This window comes from Onychostoma macrolepis, chromosome 22, assembly GCF_012432095.1.
Source record: "Onychostoma macrolepis isolate SWU-2019 chromosome 22, ASM1243209v1, whole genome shotgun sequence".
Lineage (NCBI taxonomy): Eukaryota > Metazoa > Chordata > Actinopteri > Cypriniformes > Cyprinidae > Onychostoma > Onychostoma macrolepis.
In genome coordinates, this window is record NC_081176.1 from 38,346,413 (window position 1) to 38,360,685 (window position 14,273).

The following is a 14,273-nucleotide window of genomic DNA, read 5'->3' on the forward strand; positions in this document are numbered from 1 at the left end:
AAGGAACTCAACCGCTGAGAGAAAGATTTGGCGGTTAATCCTGAGGAGATTTCGGCGGGCACAGTTCTCAAGAGGAATACTTCAGATGCAAAAAGTAAGTTATTTAATTTATTTAATGTTGTTTGATTTTTTTTTAATCCCACGAAGAGTATAGTTTTTAGATGGTTTCTGTTAGGAGTTTTGCGATGATAACATAACGTCAGAAAAATTATTCGGTCCCGGATATATTCAGTGTTGATGAGTAACGTTAGGCCTGATAGGCGCGGCCTCTTTAGAAAAACAATATGTAATTTTTTTAATATAAAAAACCGATGAGCTGTATCCAGTGCACGATAATGTTAGCTAATTAAATTTTAATGAGTTAAAATCTTTTTATTTTTGGCTAGAATTCATTCGATTCGTCTTTTTCAACGAGTGATTGTTATTGAATCATAGGAGTCGAACTGCGCTGGTGGCGCCATAAACATCTATACGAGTGGCTCTGTCTGATTCGATTCACTTAACCATTCAAATGAGTCATTTGTTTGTGAATCAAACTGAGCACGCTGTTGTAGCATTACACCTGCTAAGACAATTCAATATGTGCAATCTGAATTTAATAATATTTATTTTGTGGTAACGCTGCTGTGTGGGAAGCTCTGACAGACAAAAACATTATAGATACGTAAGAGAAAGCCGTATAATGTGAGTGCATCATCTTTTGTGCTTAAATGGAGGCCTAATCTGTCTGCTGTAGTAGAGCAGGTTCAGTTTTTAGAGTGAACGAAAACTTTTAAAGCATATATATGCTGTATGATGTGATAAAAAATAATACTTATTTTACTGTGGTGGGGATTGTTATGAGCAAACAAACTTAAAAGTTTAATCTGAACACAATATATATGTAATTGACATCTTTTTTTTACAGAAATTCTGAGCTGCTGCATGAACTTATGCATGAACATTCATCAAACATATAAGGTGCGAATTATGGGTCTGGTCCTAATGATTGTAAAAAAAACTGTAATGCTTAAGATTGAATAATTACCTTACAATATATATTTATACATATATTTCAAGGCTGGAAAAACTTTCAAGTTAATGCTGCTGAAATGGAGGTCAAAGGGACTATGAAGAGGTGGCTCCAGCTGGCAGATCAAAAGGGCGGACTTCGGGAGGCAGACACACTCTGTGAGTTTAAATGTCCCATATCTTTAACCTTCCATACACATGACACACTATCACATTTCTATAATTCAAATCCCTTAAAGGATTTTTATGCTGCACCAATTAGGGTAAGCAGCAACACTTCCTATAATATCTAATGTACTTGTTAATTTGTAAGAATGACATCAATGCTTATATTAGTCGCTTATATACTGTCTCACCCTTATCCCTAGGTTACAGTAATCAGCTGATCCAGTCGGTATCCAGACCAGACGGTGGACCTGCACCCAGGAGCGACCACAACACATCCCTGACTGTCAGCGGAGACCATGTCAGCTAGATAACAGATCCCTTGATGGCCCCAGCACAGATCCTCAGCAAAGACTACGAGAACGAGACAAGCCCTCTGCACAGAACCTTTTTACCAGCTTCACCTGCTGGCGTGATGTTTCTTCAAGCAGAAGAAGTTGGATGAAATATTCTGAATGATATCAATCTACAATCTGATTTGTAATGCAGCTTGGAATAATCACACCACGTTCAGACTGTTTCCTGACTGAGCCGGGTCTTGTTTGGGTTTGGTTTCCTTGTCACTGCCTTTTGTCTTACTTAGTTGAAGACACCTAATATTCAGCAATATTATTGACTTGACTGCACTGACACCATTTGATAAGAACTGAACTGAATTATGACACACAATGTTTTATATATGAAGAGTTTATTTGCAAAAACAGATAACTCCGTTTTTCAATTTTTTCTAAAATCATGTTTTTTTCTTATCAGGTGTTTGTGTTTTATTGTGTTAGTTAGCTAGTATTTATTAGTTATTCTTTACCTAATCAAAATAACCTGACTGCAGTTTGATTGAGATTAATTGGAATGCACAATGAAAAAACATAATTTTTAAAAATTGTTAAAAACGGAGTTATCTGTTTTTGCAAATGAACTCTTCATATATATATATAATATACAGTAAATATAATTTACTTGTTACTTTGTGGTTTAAAAAGTGTGTTAATTTTTATACTGTAGTGCATTTGTTCATTGTTCATATATATTTATATACAATTATTTGGTAATTTTATAATTAAAGCCTTTTTAATGTTTTTCAATGGTGGTTTGTGTTTCACTGCTGAATTACATTTAGCAGTTTCTGGGCCACATTCGGCCCGAGGACCAAGCCGAGTCTCAGCCAGATCTGGCTTAAAGTGTCTGGGCCAGACCTGGGCCACATAAAATAATAGAAGTCACTCTACAGTATGCGGGCCAGATCTGGGCCACGTCAATGAATAAGAGTCATTTTACAGGGCGTGGGCCGCATCTGGGCCAGAGGAAATTGTTTGAGTCAGTTTTCAGTGTGTGTGCCAGGTTTGGGCCGGGGACCCAGCCAGAACTGGGTCGGAAGCTAAGCAAGGTTGTGGCCCAGAGGTGGGCCAGACAAATTTTGCTATCTGAAGGGGCGTTTGGAGTTGGGCAGGCGGTCCAAGCCGTTGGTGCGGTATGTGGAGGTTTTCGGCATGGGGTGAAAAAGGATGTAATCAATTTGCTCGATGAAATCCTCCACATGCCACTCCAACCTCTGACCAGCCTGCCGCAAACCCCACAGCGCATCCTCAGCTGCAGTCATCCTTCTGCAAAGGGGTCCGTTCATCTGTCACAGTTGTGTGTCGTGGGAAGGACTCAGGAGACTTGGAGATAGGAAATGTTCTTTGTTTTAATAAATCAATGAGGTTGCATGGGAAACACAACATAAAAGACGAGTGAACGCAAGACTCAGGGAGAACTCAGGACTTATAAACACATAGGAAGTAATCAGGGAGAACAGAATCAGGTGAGGAGTAATCAAGGAATAATCAAATTAGGCTTGTTTGAGATGAGCAAAATATGCGCAGAACCGATCACCGGTGATCACCGCGAGGTGCATGCCGGTTAGAAAAGTGTCCGAGTGTGCCTTGCTCTGATGTCATGCTGATGTGTGCCAAAAAAACTCTCGCGACGGCGAGGCGGCTGTGTCGGATTGAGCAGTCGAGCGCAGTTGCTCTCCACCGACTGCGCTGATCAAAAGCATGATGGGAAACGACTGACTGACGACACAGCTTAATGCTCATTGGTTCAGACATCCGTGATGCTGCATTCTCTTCTAAAATGTTTTATTTTTTTAATCTGATTTCATGCGATTATGTATTTAAATTGTGCATGAATATTCCCAAACACTATGACAGTGCGATCTCTTTGTGAGATATGTGATTGTTGCCATAGTTTCTATAAAAAATCTAAAATACATGTTTGAATTAAAATAAAAATAGATGATAAATACGCCTTTCGTATGGAATTAAATAGCAAACACTTTGAGTGTCTTGTTCATAATTTTTATGTTCATATAAAAGCAACAGAACTGAAATGATATCATGTTTATCAGCAGCACAGCATATGAGTGAGAATAACGCGATATCTGCCTTTAATCTCGTAGGTATCTGTTCCACTTCGAGAGGGCAGAACTGTCTGTCTTGACTGCGCTTATTTCACTCCTCCCCTCACTGCAGCCGCCTGCTCTCACCTACATTTCAGGCGAGGCGAGGCACATCTCAAAAAAGCCTAACAACTTAACAACAGCAGGAAAATAACCAAATAAGGAAACTCAGGAAGGACAGGGGAAAAACAAACAACAAAGAGTCCAGAACCCTGACAGCTATGGCACATTTTCACATTTATATGATACTTTTTCACATTTAAAAAAATATAATTTATAAAAATATCATAAGATCTCATGCATAGCTTATTTAATATTATAAGTCATTTAGCTAAATGTGGCCCAGTTTAGCTGACCTCACCATATCTACTTCAGCATAGTTTATATATATATATATATATATATATAGTGACGAGTCGGTTGCCCTCCCCCTGTTCTTCATCACCACCCCGTCCCTTATTCGCCGCCCTTCACCAGGCTCCCGACGGGAGTGGGCGGATGAGAGGAGGGGCGTGGGATCAACGTGGGCTGGCGGCGTGTGATGAGGCACAGCTGGACTGAATGAAGCCTCATCACCGCCGCCGTTAAATGCCAAGCGCGCCTCTCCTCGGGAGACCGGTCTCTTCCACCGTGCATGCACGCTGGTGTCCTCGTGGGTCCAGGAAGGGAGCGTGGAGGGATTTCCGTGCCGCCAGAGACGTGAGCCGCCGGACCTGCGGTCCGGACGAGACCGCACCCGTGTTACGGCCGTTGGGCTAGGATGCCGGGCCGTACAAGTCCTGCCAAAGGCCGTGGAAGAAGAGGAAGAGCCGCCGCTAGAACGAAGCCGCCGCCCCTCACGCCCCGGACCAGAGCGGGAGCGCGTGCGGCCGCCGGACTCCGCCCCTTCCCTGGACCCTTCCTCCTGGAACACTGCCCTCCTGCACAAGCCCCGCAGCACAACGAGGACACCAGATCCCCCTGTTTATTTCGGACACTTCTTCCTCTGGACACTTTTATTTTATTGTTTTGTTTAATAAAAGCCTCTCCGAGGCCTGATGCCACACCCACTGTGTCTGTCGTTGGCTCCTCCCGCCACAATATATATATATATATATATATATATACATACACAGTAACAGTTTCAAAGACACCACATGCCCTGCAAACATGGCAGTTAAAGCGTATTAATGATGTTTATGTATAAAATACGTTTTAAGACAATACTATATTTAAATATTCAATACATTTTATGAAAAGAATAGCAGGGCAATTTTTCTCTTTTTTTAGATAAGTTTTGACCATCTTCTTTTACCATTATGAAAAACAATAGTATAATTTATATATATTTTTTCCTCATTGTGTAGTCTACCTAAAATAAATGTGAAATTGGTTACGCTATAGATTAGAATATCAAGGTGTGCGTACATTTTGGTGAATGCTTTGTTGTGATGACACATCTTCACTTCATTTCCTCAATCTTTTTCTTTTGATTGGACCCTGTCTCAGTGCACAACAATAACAGGTAAAACTGGTCGATGTACTTTATCAGGAAAATACATTGTTAAACCGGTTCATGCATATGGCGAGCATGGTCGTTTGTTATAAGAATAATGGCGAAAAAATTTTTTTTCGTTAGTCTGTTTGCACTCTTCATGCACGGTAAGACGTTTTTACAATAACTTTACAATCATGTCTTTTAAGAAAAAATAGTTATATTTCGTCAGATTTAAGACAAGTACACAAGTTCCCTGCGCAAACCCGGCTACCTGGTTTCGGTTTCACGACGAACTTGACAAGCTGCTACCTTAAAAAGTGCTGTTTCTATCTGAATAAAATATAAAAAGCTTTCGACTTTCGTTAGATATTCGGTTTCCTTTAACCTCTCTGAGCATATGACCAACTTACATTGTAGATAGGCTAGACAAAAAGAAACATGTATGTATTAGCCATACAAATCAATTAAAGAATTTATCAATGATGTTATGACTTTACACTAATAGCCACCAGCTGCTTTGAAACCTTTAGATCAAAAGTCTTGGACATTAATGACTTTAGAGTACATACATTTAAAGTTCTAAAATTCTGATAAAACATATATAAAATGTATATTGCTCAAACATGCTGTAAAGGGATATTTTTTTTCTTCACATTTTACTTCACTATTAGTGTGATATAATTTCTTACAGTTAAACTGTTTAATTGATTTATAATTAGAAAAGAGAAGAGGAATCAGTATTTTAGTTCAGAGGAATTTGAACTTGACATCTACACTGTTCAAAAAGGAGGCAGATTTGTCTTGTGAAATTAAGTGATTGATAAATGGATGTCTCATTTATGAACGTCTATGCTCCAAATGAAACTAAATCTTGCAATACAGTGAAGGAAACCTGTAGGGTGAAGACTTTGTTTAGGGACTCATTATCCATTTCTGTTCGACAAATGTCTGTTTAACTTGTTCAGTTTATGTCTTAGTTGTTTAACTTTGTCACTGGCAGCAAGTTTTCCACTTCAGTGGACGATTCGTGAACAGTTTTCCTTGAACATGAAGTCACCCATTCAGTCATGACAATAGGCGCCAAAGCTGCTGTGGATTCGCTAACTTGATTCTCTCCACTGACACAGATTTGCGGAAAATTACCTTTGAAATGTACTATTATTATATTAATTTGGAGTATATAAGAGTATTCTATCTACTTGGTTGAATGAATTCACATTTGCGATATGTGAATCAAGATGTGGGATATCATCCCAGACTGATTGTTTAACTGTTTATTTATTTTTTAGGTGTGTCTGACGTTTATCAAGTGTCAGTGTCAGTGATAAGTGGAGATTCGGTCACTCTACACTCTGGTGTTGAAACACACCAAGAAGAGAGAATTAGGTGGTATAATAATGACATTCGCATCGCTCAAATCAATGAAGATCAGAGTAAGATCTGTACAGATGTTCAGTGTAATGAAGGTACTGAGAGATTCAGAGAAAGACTGAAGCTGGATCATCAGACTGGATCTCTGACCATCACAAATATCAGGACCACAGATGCCGGAGTTTATATACTACAGATCATCAAAAACAACAACATCAGTGAAAAGAACTTCATTGTTGCTGTTCATAGTGAGTAATTTAATGGATGTTTAACTCACATCATTTTATTGACATTCAGAGTTGCTTTTTTGAGTTTAAAATTATTTTGTCTTTTAATTGGTGAAACAGTAGTTTTGCCATTTAGTATTGTTATGGTCAAGATGAAAGTTGCTCATCATACAATCTCTGATTACCTTTTCTTATTATCTGTTTTTATACTCTATTTTTTTTTTTTTTAGTTCAACAAAGTGCAAAGTATTTTATGTAAATAAGCATATAAAATGTGTTTGCACAAAATGTGGAAAAATTTACATCATATAACACAGAAAATATTTGTGATTATTTAGAAAGTGTCTAGTAATATTAGAATGCAGTAAATTATATTATCATAGTAATAGTGTGTATACTATATAATTTGTAATACGGCAGAATGATGTATTTTTTTATTTTTTAATATTTATTTAACAAAATTTAACAGTTAATTTTGTTGTGAATTTTTATCTAAAAATATTGATTTTTTCATTGAGACTAACAAAACAGACACCATTTCTGCTTCGCTATTATGGGAAACTTTTAAAGCCTTCATTCGTGGCAAGATCATTTCTTATACCGCCCATAGTTAAGATGAGAAAGATGAGCTTTACTGAAGAGCTCTGATCCAAGGCCCTTGTTAGAGTTAATTCTACCTCTGCTTGTGCCCGGTTAAGTCTGATTCAGTTAAAAGTTTTGCACCGAACCCACTTTACCAAAGCTAGACTCCATAAATTGTTCCCAGAAACAGATGACTCTTGTATGAGATGCTCCTTTTCTCCAGCTGACCATGTTCATACATTTTTCAGTTGCCCTAAATTGGCCTCATACTGGGCTTACTTTTTTGATTTTCTTTCAAGGGCTTTACGTATTTCTCTCCCTCCATGTCCCTTGGTAGCTATCTTTAGTGTGTCCGTGTTTTCTTCTCTCTCGAAACAACAAGCAGATGTTATTGCATTTGCTTCCCTGGTTGCTAGAAGATGCCTTTTGCTACATTGGAAGTGTCCAACTCCACCCCCAACTACCTCTTGGTTAAAAGATCTCATGTCATTCTTTCTCTAGAAAAACTGAAGTGCACTATTCAGGGCTCAACTGTTAAATTCTACAAAATTTGGAAACCCGTTCTAAATTTCTTTGACTATTTGACCTCAAAAGATTCTGATTGAATTAGGTCATTGTGTGAATGCTTACATTTATGTACAGTACAGCATGGTTGTGGTTATGTGTTTTCTCATATAGTATTATTATAGATAATGCAGTTTCATTTCAATCCTCCTGAGGGGCTTATGGGTGGGAGGAGGTTATGTATTGTTTTAATTTTGGCCTGGATTTACTTAATTCAGTGGGGTTAAATGGGGGGATAAGGGGAAAAAATGCAGACAATGTTCTTTTCAATGTACTGCTCTGTGTATTACTGTTACGGAGCCGACGAGACAAGAGGCGTGCGGATCCATTTGCAAGGCTTTTATTCAGGGACGTGGTCACAAAACAAGCAAGGTTCATGCAATGGCAAACAGGTACAACACAGACAAGACTAAGAGTAATCCTAGGGTAAGTGTGGGTCTTCGATCGGCGAACAATATCCAACAAGGCAAGGCAGAGAGATAATCTAGGTACACAAGCAATAGTCCAAGTGAGGTGCAAACAGAGTTCGAACGGCAAGGCAAAGGGTTAATCCAGGAAACACGGGCAAGAATCAAAACACGAGAAAACAGGCAAGGCAAGGCAAGACTATGACAACTAAGAGGGCTCAGTAGAGTAGCTATCGCTAGGAGAGTGATATATGCTATACAATACTCGGACGATCTGAATAAGGAAGTCCATGGCTTATGTAAGGCGTGTGATGGGAATCAGCTGTGTAATCAGTGCATTCAGCTGTATGTGTGTCATCAGAGCAATGGATGATGGGAGCTGTAGTCCTGTCACGGTGCACACAGCAGGGAGGAACGAGGATAACTCAAAATAACAGTCTTTAATGAAGATCCAAAACAGACAGGGCAAGACAAGGCAAGGCTGAGACACACAGGAACACCAGGGAGTAACGAGTAGACCTGACAAAAACTAACTAAACAGGCAGGAACTAAATACACATGACAATAGGCTTGTTTGAGATGTGCCTAATATTGGAAAAAATAACTGTATCAGCTCAGGCTTTTAAACATGAACACTTATCATATGATCCTCAACAGTGGTGACAATAATTTTTCATACTGCAGTGCATGATGGGAGTTTTTACTATGGTGTTACCCAGCATGCATTGCATCATGAAGCATTTTGAAGATTGTCACCATTGTTGAGATTCATATGCTGGTTAGTGATGTCTGTGTGTGTCTAATTAGAATAAGAGTTCAAATATGTACAATAGGTTTAAAATAAATTCATTATACTTGTTGGACCAATGCTTTCCTTGCATGCTGTAGTTTCACAGGATTGATTATTCAAAACATAAACAAATGAAATAAAATATGTTGGATGTAGTCAGGCCAGGTGACGATTATTTATTCATCTAAAAGCAGCTAACAAGTGCTCACTGTACAGCACTGATCTCTCTGATTTATAACAGCACATGCATTGCTACAAAAAGAGATCTAACACAGGAGTCACGGACCAAGAGCCCAACTAAAGCAAGCACTGATCTCCGTGATGGTGGCATCATTTTAACCAATAAAACATCAACAGCTGATCCTCTGTTATTCTCAATAACAGCAGGTGTTCATCACTAATGCACAATCATAATTTAATTAGTCTCTTAATTATCTCATTAACTTTAACTCTTTGAGGACTTGGGATTTGACTCGAGACTCGTTTGTGACTTGAAAGGAATGAGTTGGTTCCTCCTCTGGTGAAATCAGCTGCTGAGTTCATGGGTGGAATAAACACATGGCAGGACTTTTACTTTCTGACCCTGGATTTGACACCTCTGTTTATGACAAGAGTGCACCTGAAAAAAATCTACATCATGACATGAATTCTGACCTTTGTCACAGAAAGTCTTCTTAGTTGCCTTTTTCTCTATCACGAATTAGAAATCATAAGAAATTATTTATCAGTAGAAAACTTAAAATTTCAAAATTCATCCTTTGAAACCCATTTTAAAATCAGACATTGCATTACCATGTAAATGGTACATTAAAATCATGTTACAAAATATTTTCATTCATGAATTATAAAAAATTAAGTTTGGATAGTGCACTATAATGTCTCTGTTCAAAACTGTGGGTGACAGTTAAGGGGTTAAATTGAGTACTAATATAGAATTTACTTTAATTTTGTAATTCTTCCCTGAACTAAATTATTTAATGTTGAAATTACATTTGTTTTTTGTTTTTATGTAGTATTTACTTCACCACAAAAAAAACATTTTTATCAAAAAGAACAGTAGAACAGACTGATTGTTTTTTCAAGATCCAGGAAATAAATATGCAGAATCAATACCACAGTTTTTTGCCCTCAAGATCATCCAGCAGCTGTTGGTTTGTGTTTCAGGTTTTTCTGCTGCTGAACAAGATGAAATTAAGAGAAAGTCTGCGAAGAAGGGAGAATCTGTCACTTTATATCCTGGTGTAATGAAAACCCCAAATGAAGTGATGATGTGGTATTTTAATGACACTTTCATCGCTGAAATCACTGGATATCAGAGTAAGATCTGTACAGATGATCAGTGTGAAGAGAGATTCAGAGACAGACTGAAGCTGGATCATCAGACTGGATCTCTGACCATCACCAACACCAGAACCACAGACTCTGGACTTTATGAACTACAGATCAACAGCAGCAGATTCAACATCTTAAAGAGATTCGGTGTTAATGTCACTGGTGAGTATCATCTCTCTATCACCTTTACAAGCAGGTTCATTTTCACATGGTTTGTCACAATCACAACAGCGACATGGTTAAGCAGCAAAAACGCAACCACTATCTATATAGACTAAGATTGATTTGGGTTTTAAGCATCAATATCGATTCATTAAAATAAACATGTAAGACAAGGAGTTTCTAATTACTGCATACCCAACATTTTCGGTATGAATACATGTACTGTTACAACCGTAACAAAAACTCATTTTAATCTGGTTAGTTATCTTTGATGTATGCAATTTGAAGTATGTTTTTTTATTATTATTATTATTATTATTATTGTAGGGCAACCTCTTATATGTGTACACTGTAAAAAATTGCTAAAAAATTTACGGTAACTTACTGGCAATTTTAGTTGCCAGTAAGACTGTAAATTACAAGAGTACTGTAAATCAATAATTACAATTGTACTGTAAAAATACAGCAAACTCTTGCATGCTGTAAAATTGTTGTAATGGTGTAAACATTTGGTTAACTTATTTCATTTGAGTCTACTAAGAAGGAATATTTCTTAATATAAAACTGCAAACACTTAATTTGTAATAGTAAAGCTACTCAAAACATGACTTTAACTCAAATCGTTGCAGTTTATCATCAGCTATACACTCAAAAAAATGATTTGGTCTAAATTGTTCCAGTGTTCATGTGTTTCCACACTACAGAGTGTTCAAGTAGAATTGAAGCAGTGCTGGAGTTAAGGAGATAATTATGTGATGATTGATCATTAATGATGAACACCTGCTGTTATCAAGAAGAATCACAGAAGGAAAGAGAAACACAAGAACTACAACTGACTTCAGCCACAGCTGAAGATGAAATCAACTGAAAAAAAAGAAGACATTAAATCTCTCAAGATCTGATTAAACAGCATCAGACTGACCAGATTGACTTTATTTCTGTCAGACTTCTAGAGAAGCTCTTATTGAGAATTAACAGAGGTTTAGATGCTTTATTGTTTTGTTTGAAATCACCATCAAAGAGACCAGTGTTTCCTTTTGTTGGGCTCTGGGCTCTTGACCCTTGACATGTTGGTGTTAATATTACACTGGTTGCTTTAATTGTGTGATCATTTAAAACACACTTAGCTTAACCAGCGAAGCCAAGTGAAAAAGAGTTGTGGGTAGATCTTGTCACTGGTCACTGACCTCATTTCAAGTCCAATTTCTGATTATATAGACATTATACTGTTTTAGATTTTTTCGTAGCTTCATATCTTGCAGTATTGTAAATATCAGATAATTTGAATAATTTACAAATCACCTTGTGCACATAAAGTTTTCATCTGTAGCAACACAAAGACCACAGACATCAAGAATCAGTGTATGAATCTCAACAATGGTGACAGTCAACAAAATATTCAGATAAAACTCTGAACATCACAAAACAAGCTACTAAAAGTCACAACTATAACATCATACGTAAAATAAAATAGTAAGAATAAAAGAAAATAATCAGACAATTCAGCTGCGTTGTTTATTCATGCTGCAATGCATGCTGGGATACATGGGAGAGTCTTGTACTATGCTGGTACCCAGCATGCATTGCAACATGAAGCATTTTGTTGACTGTCACCATTGTTGAGATTCATACACTGATTCTTGATGTCTGTGGTCTTTGTATTGCTACAGATGAAAACTTTATGTGCACAAGGTGATTTGTAAATTATTCGAATTATCTGATATTTACAATACTGCAAGATATGAAGCTACGAAAAAATCTAAAAACAGTATAATGTCTATATAATCAGAAATTGGACTTGAAATGAGGTCAGTGACCAGTGACAAGATCTACCCACAACTCTTTTTCACTTGGCTTCGCTGGTTAAGCTAAGTGTGTTTTAAATGACCACACAATTAAAGCAACCAGTGTAATATTAACACCAACATATCAAGGGTCAAGAGCCCAGAGCCCAACAAAAGGAAACACTGGTCTCTTTGATGGTGATTTCAAACAAAACAGTAAAGCATCTAAACCTCTGTTAATTCTCAATAAGAGCTTCTCTAGAAGTCTGACAGAAATAAAGTCAATCTGGTCAGTCTGATGCTGTTTAATCAGATCTTGAGAGATTTAATGTCTTCTTTTTTTTCAGTTGATTTCATCTTCAGCTGTGGCTGAAGTCAGTTGTAGTTCTTGTGTTTCTCTTTCCTTCTGTGATTCTTCTTGATAACAGCAGGTGTTCATCATTAATGATCAATCATCACATAATTATCTCCTTAACTCCAGCACTGCTTCAATTCTACTTGAACACTCTGTAGTGTGGAAACACATGAACACTGGAACAATTTAAACCGAATCTTTTTTTTGAGTGTAGCACACGTATGTGCTAAAGCACTTAAAGAGATCATCACTGTATCAGCAACTCTACAGTTACTGTCTTTAAATAAAGCAGCAGAACATCAGTGTTCACGGCTCATCATTGACTGAAGCACAGGCTCTACTCTCCACCACAATGGTGACCCACAAAACTAAATTAGATCTCTCTTGTGCAAAATAATACAGTTCAGTTCACGAGTTCACACTTACATATATTTAGCACGAGTAGCGTAATGCGTATTTGGAAAGTATGGTAATACGTTGTTGGCGTGCTGTCCTGGGGAAGGGCTCCGAGCTCAGGAATTGCCTGAACCCAGAGTACCCCCCAAAAGCAATTGAGTGTTGGACAGCCGCCAGACTAAGATCGCCCCACAAATACGCAATAGAGATCTGGCGGTAGCTGGTATCGAGGAGTAGCCTGGATGACAGGCCGGGGGAGCCTACGTGCTCTGAGGGAGCGGTTTGGCATGCATGGGTAGGCCCCACCGGCCGCTGGTGTGAACTGTGTGGTTTGGGGCGACCGGTCAGGGAGGGCTTGAACCGAAGCTCAACGGTGTGCTCATCACGTTGGGACAGGTGAGCCCTGCCCGCCGATGGAGGAGCAGTGTGGTTAAGGCCCTGACCAGGAGGACCCGAGTTGCCTGCAGTGGGATAGATCACGGAGTCGGCGTACGAGCCCTACTGGCCGTCAGCCCCTGCTGATCAGAGGACAGAGAGCGGAATCTGGCCGAGAGGACCCATGAAGCCTCCGACTAGAGCACACTCTGCCGGACGAGTGGGTCCTATTGGCTTGGCAGATAAAAAGAGTTTGGGATGTCCGACAAGGAGGCTCTCGCGACATCCGACGGGAGATCAAGACTCACGGCATCGAATGGATGAGCCTCACTTGCGGGCGGCAAGTACAGGAGCCCACCGGGAGACCAGTGTCAACGTCTGACACGAGATCAAGACTACGATGTCAGACGGATAGCCTCGCCGGCAGGTAGGGAGAAGAGAAAACCCGGAACTGGAAGGGCTCTCGCAGCATCCGATGGGAGATTGAGACTCAGGACATCGAACGGGTAAGCCTCACCAGGCGGGGGGGGGGAAATGTGTGAGGATAGAAGAGACAGGTGGACGGTGTTTGGCAGGCGGACGAGACCCATAGCGACTGATGGCTAGGCCTCATCGCCCGTCGGACGGAAAATAGGTGGGTGGCCAACACGACGCTCTACGGGAGGCCAATACTCACTGAGTCAAACGGGTCAGTCTCGCCGACCGTAGGATGAAACGGTAAGTCGTCTGGCTGGGAGGCTTTCGCCGACGCCCGACGGGAGCACAATACCCACTGTGTCGGACGGGTAAGCGCCGCCAGCGTGGGACTTGAAAAGGTTGTCTGGCCGGGAGGTTC

General features: G+C 39.3%; 2 protein-coding genes across 2 annotated transcripts in view; both read left to right on the forward strand.

Annotated features, from left to right (window-relative positions):
* The first annotated feature begins 5,164 nt into the window (after window positions 1-5,164).
* Window positions 5,165-13,497, forward strand: LOC131531097 (uncharacterized). Its single transcript, XM_058761643.1, has 4 exons — window positions 5,165-5,257; window positions 6,383-6,712; window positions 10,199-10,528; window positions 13,460-13,497. The coding sequence occupies exons 1-4, from the start codon at window positions 5,209-5,211 to the stop codon at window positions 13,495-13,497; spliced, it is 747 nt and encodes a 248-aa protein (XP_058617626.1). The 5' UTR covers window positions 5,165-5,208.
* Window positions 13,498-13,622: 125 nt separating this feature from the next.
* The window catches only part of LOC131531098 (transmembrane and immunoglobulin domain-containing protein 1-like), an 11,576-nt gene continuing 10,925 nt past the window's right edge, over window positions 13,623-14,273 (forward strand). The window contains exon 1 of the mRNA XM_058761644.1: window positions 13,623-13,782. Coding sequence (XP_058617627.1) covers window positions 13,623-13,782 — 160 coding nt within the window. The remainder of the gene's footprint in view (window positions 13,783-14,273) is intronic.

Excerpts from the sequence above, each read along its gene's own strand:
- LOC131531097 (XM_058761643.1), top strand. The coding sequence starts at position 5,209 with ATGGCGAAAAAATTTTTTTTCGTTAGTCTGTTTGCACTCTTCATGCAC. Across the intron at positions 5,258-6,382 it reads GTTTGCACTCTTCATGCACG|GTGTGTCTGACGTTTATCAA; the intron begins GTAAGACGTTTT and ends TTTATTTTTTAG. Across the intron at positions 10,529-13,459 it reads ATTCGGTGTTAATGTCACTG|GTGAGCCCTGCCCGCCGATG; the intron begins GTGAGTATCATC and ends ACGTTGGGACAG.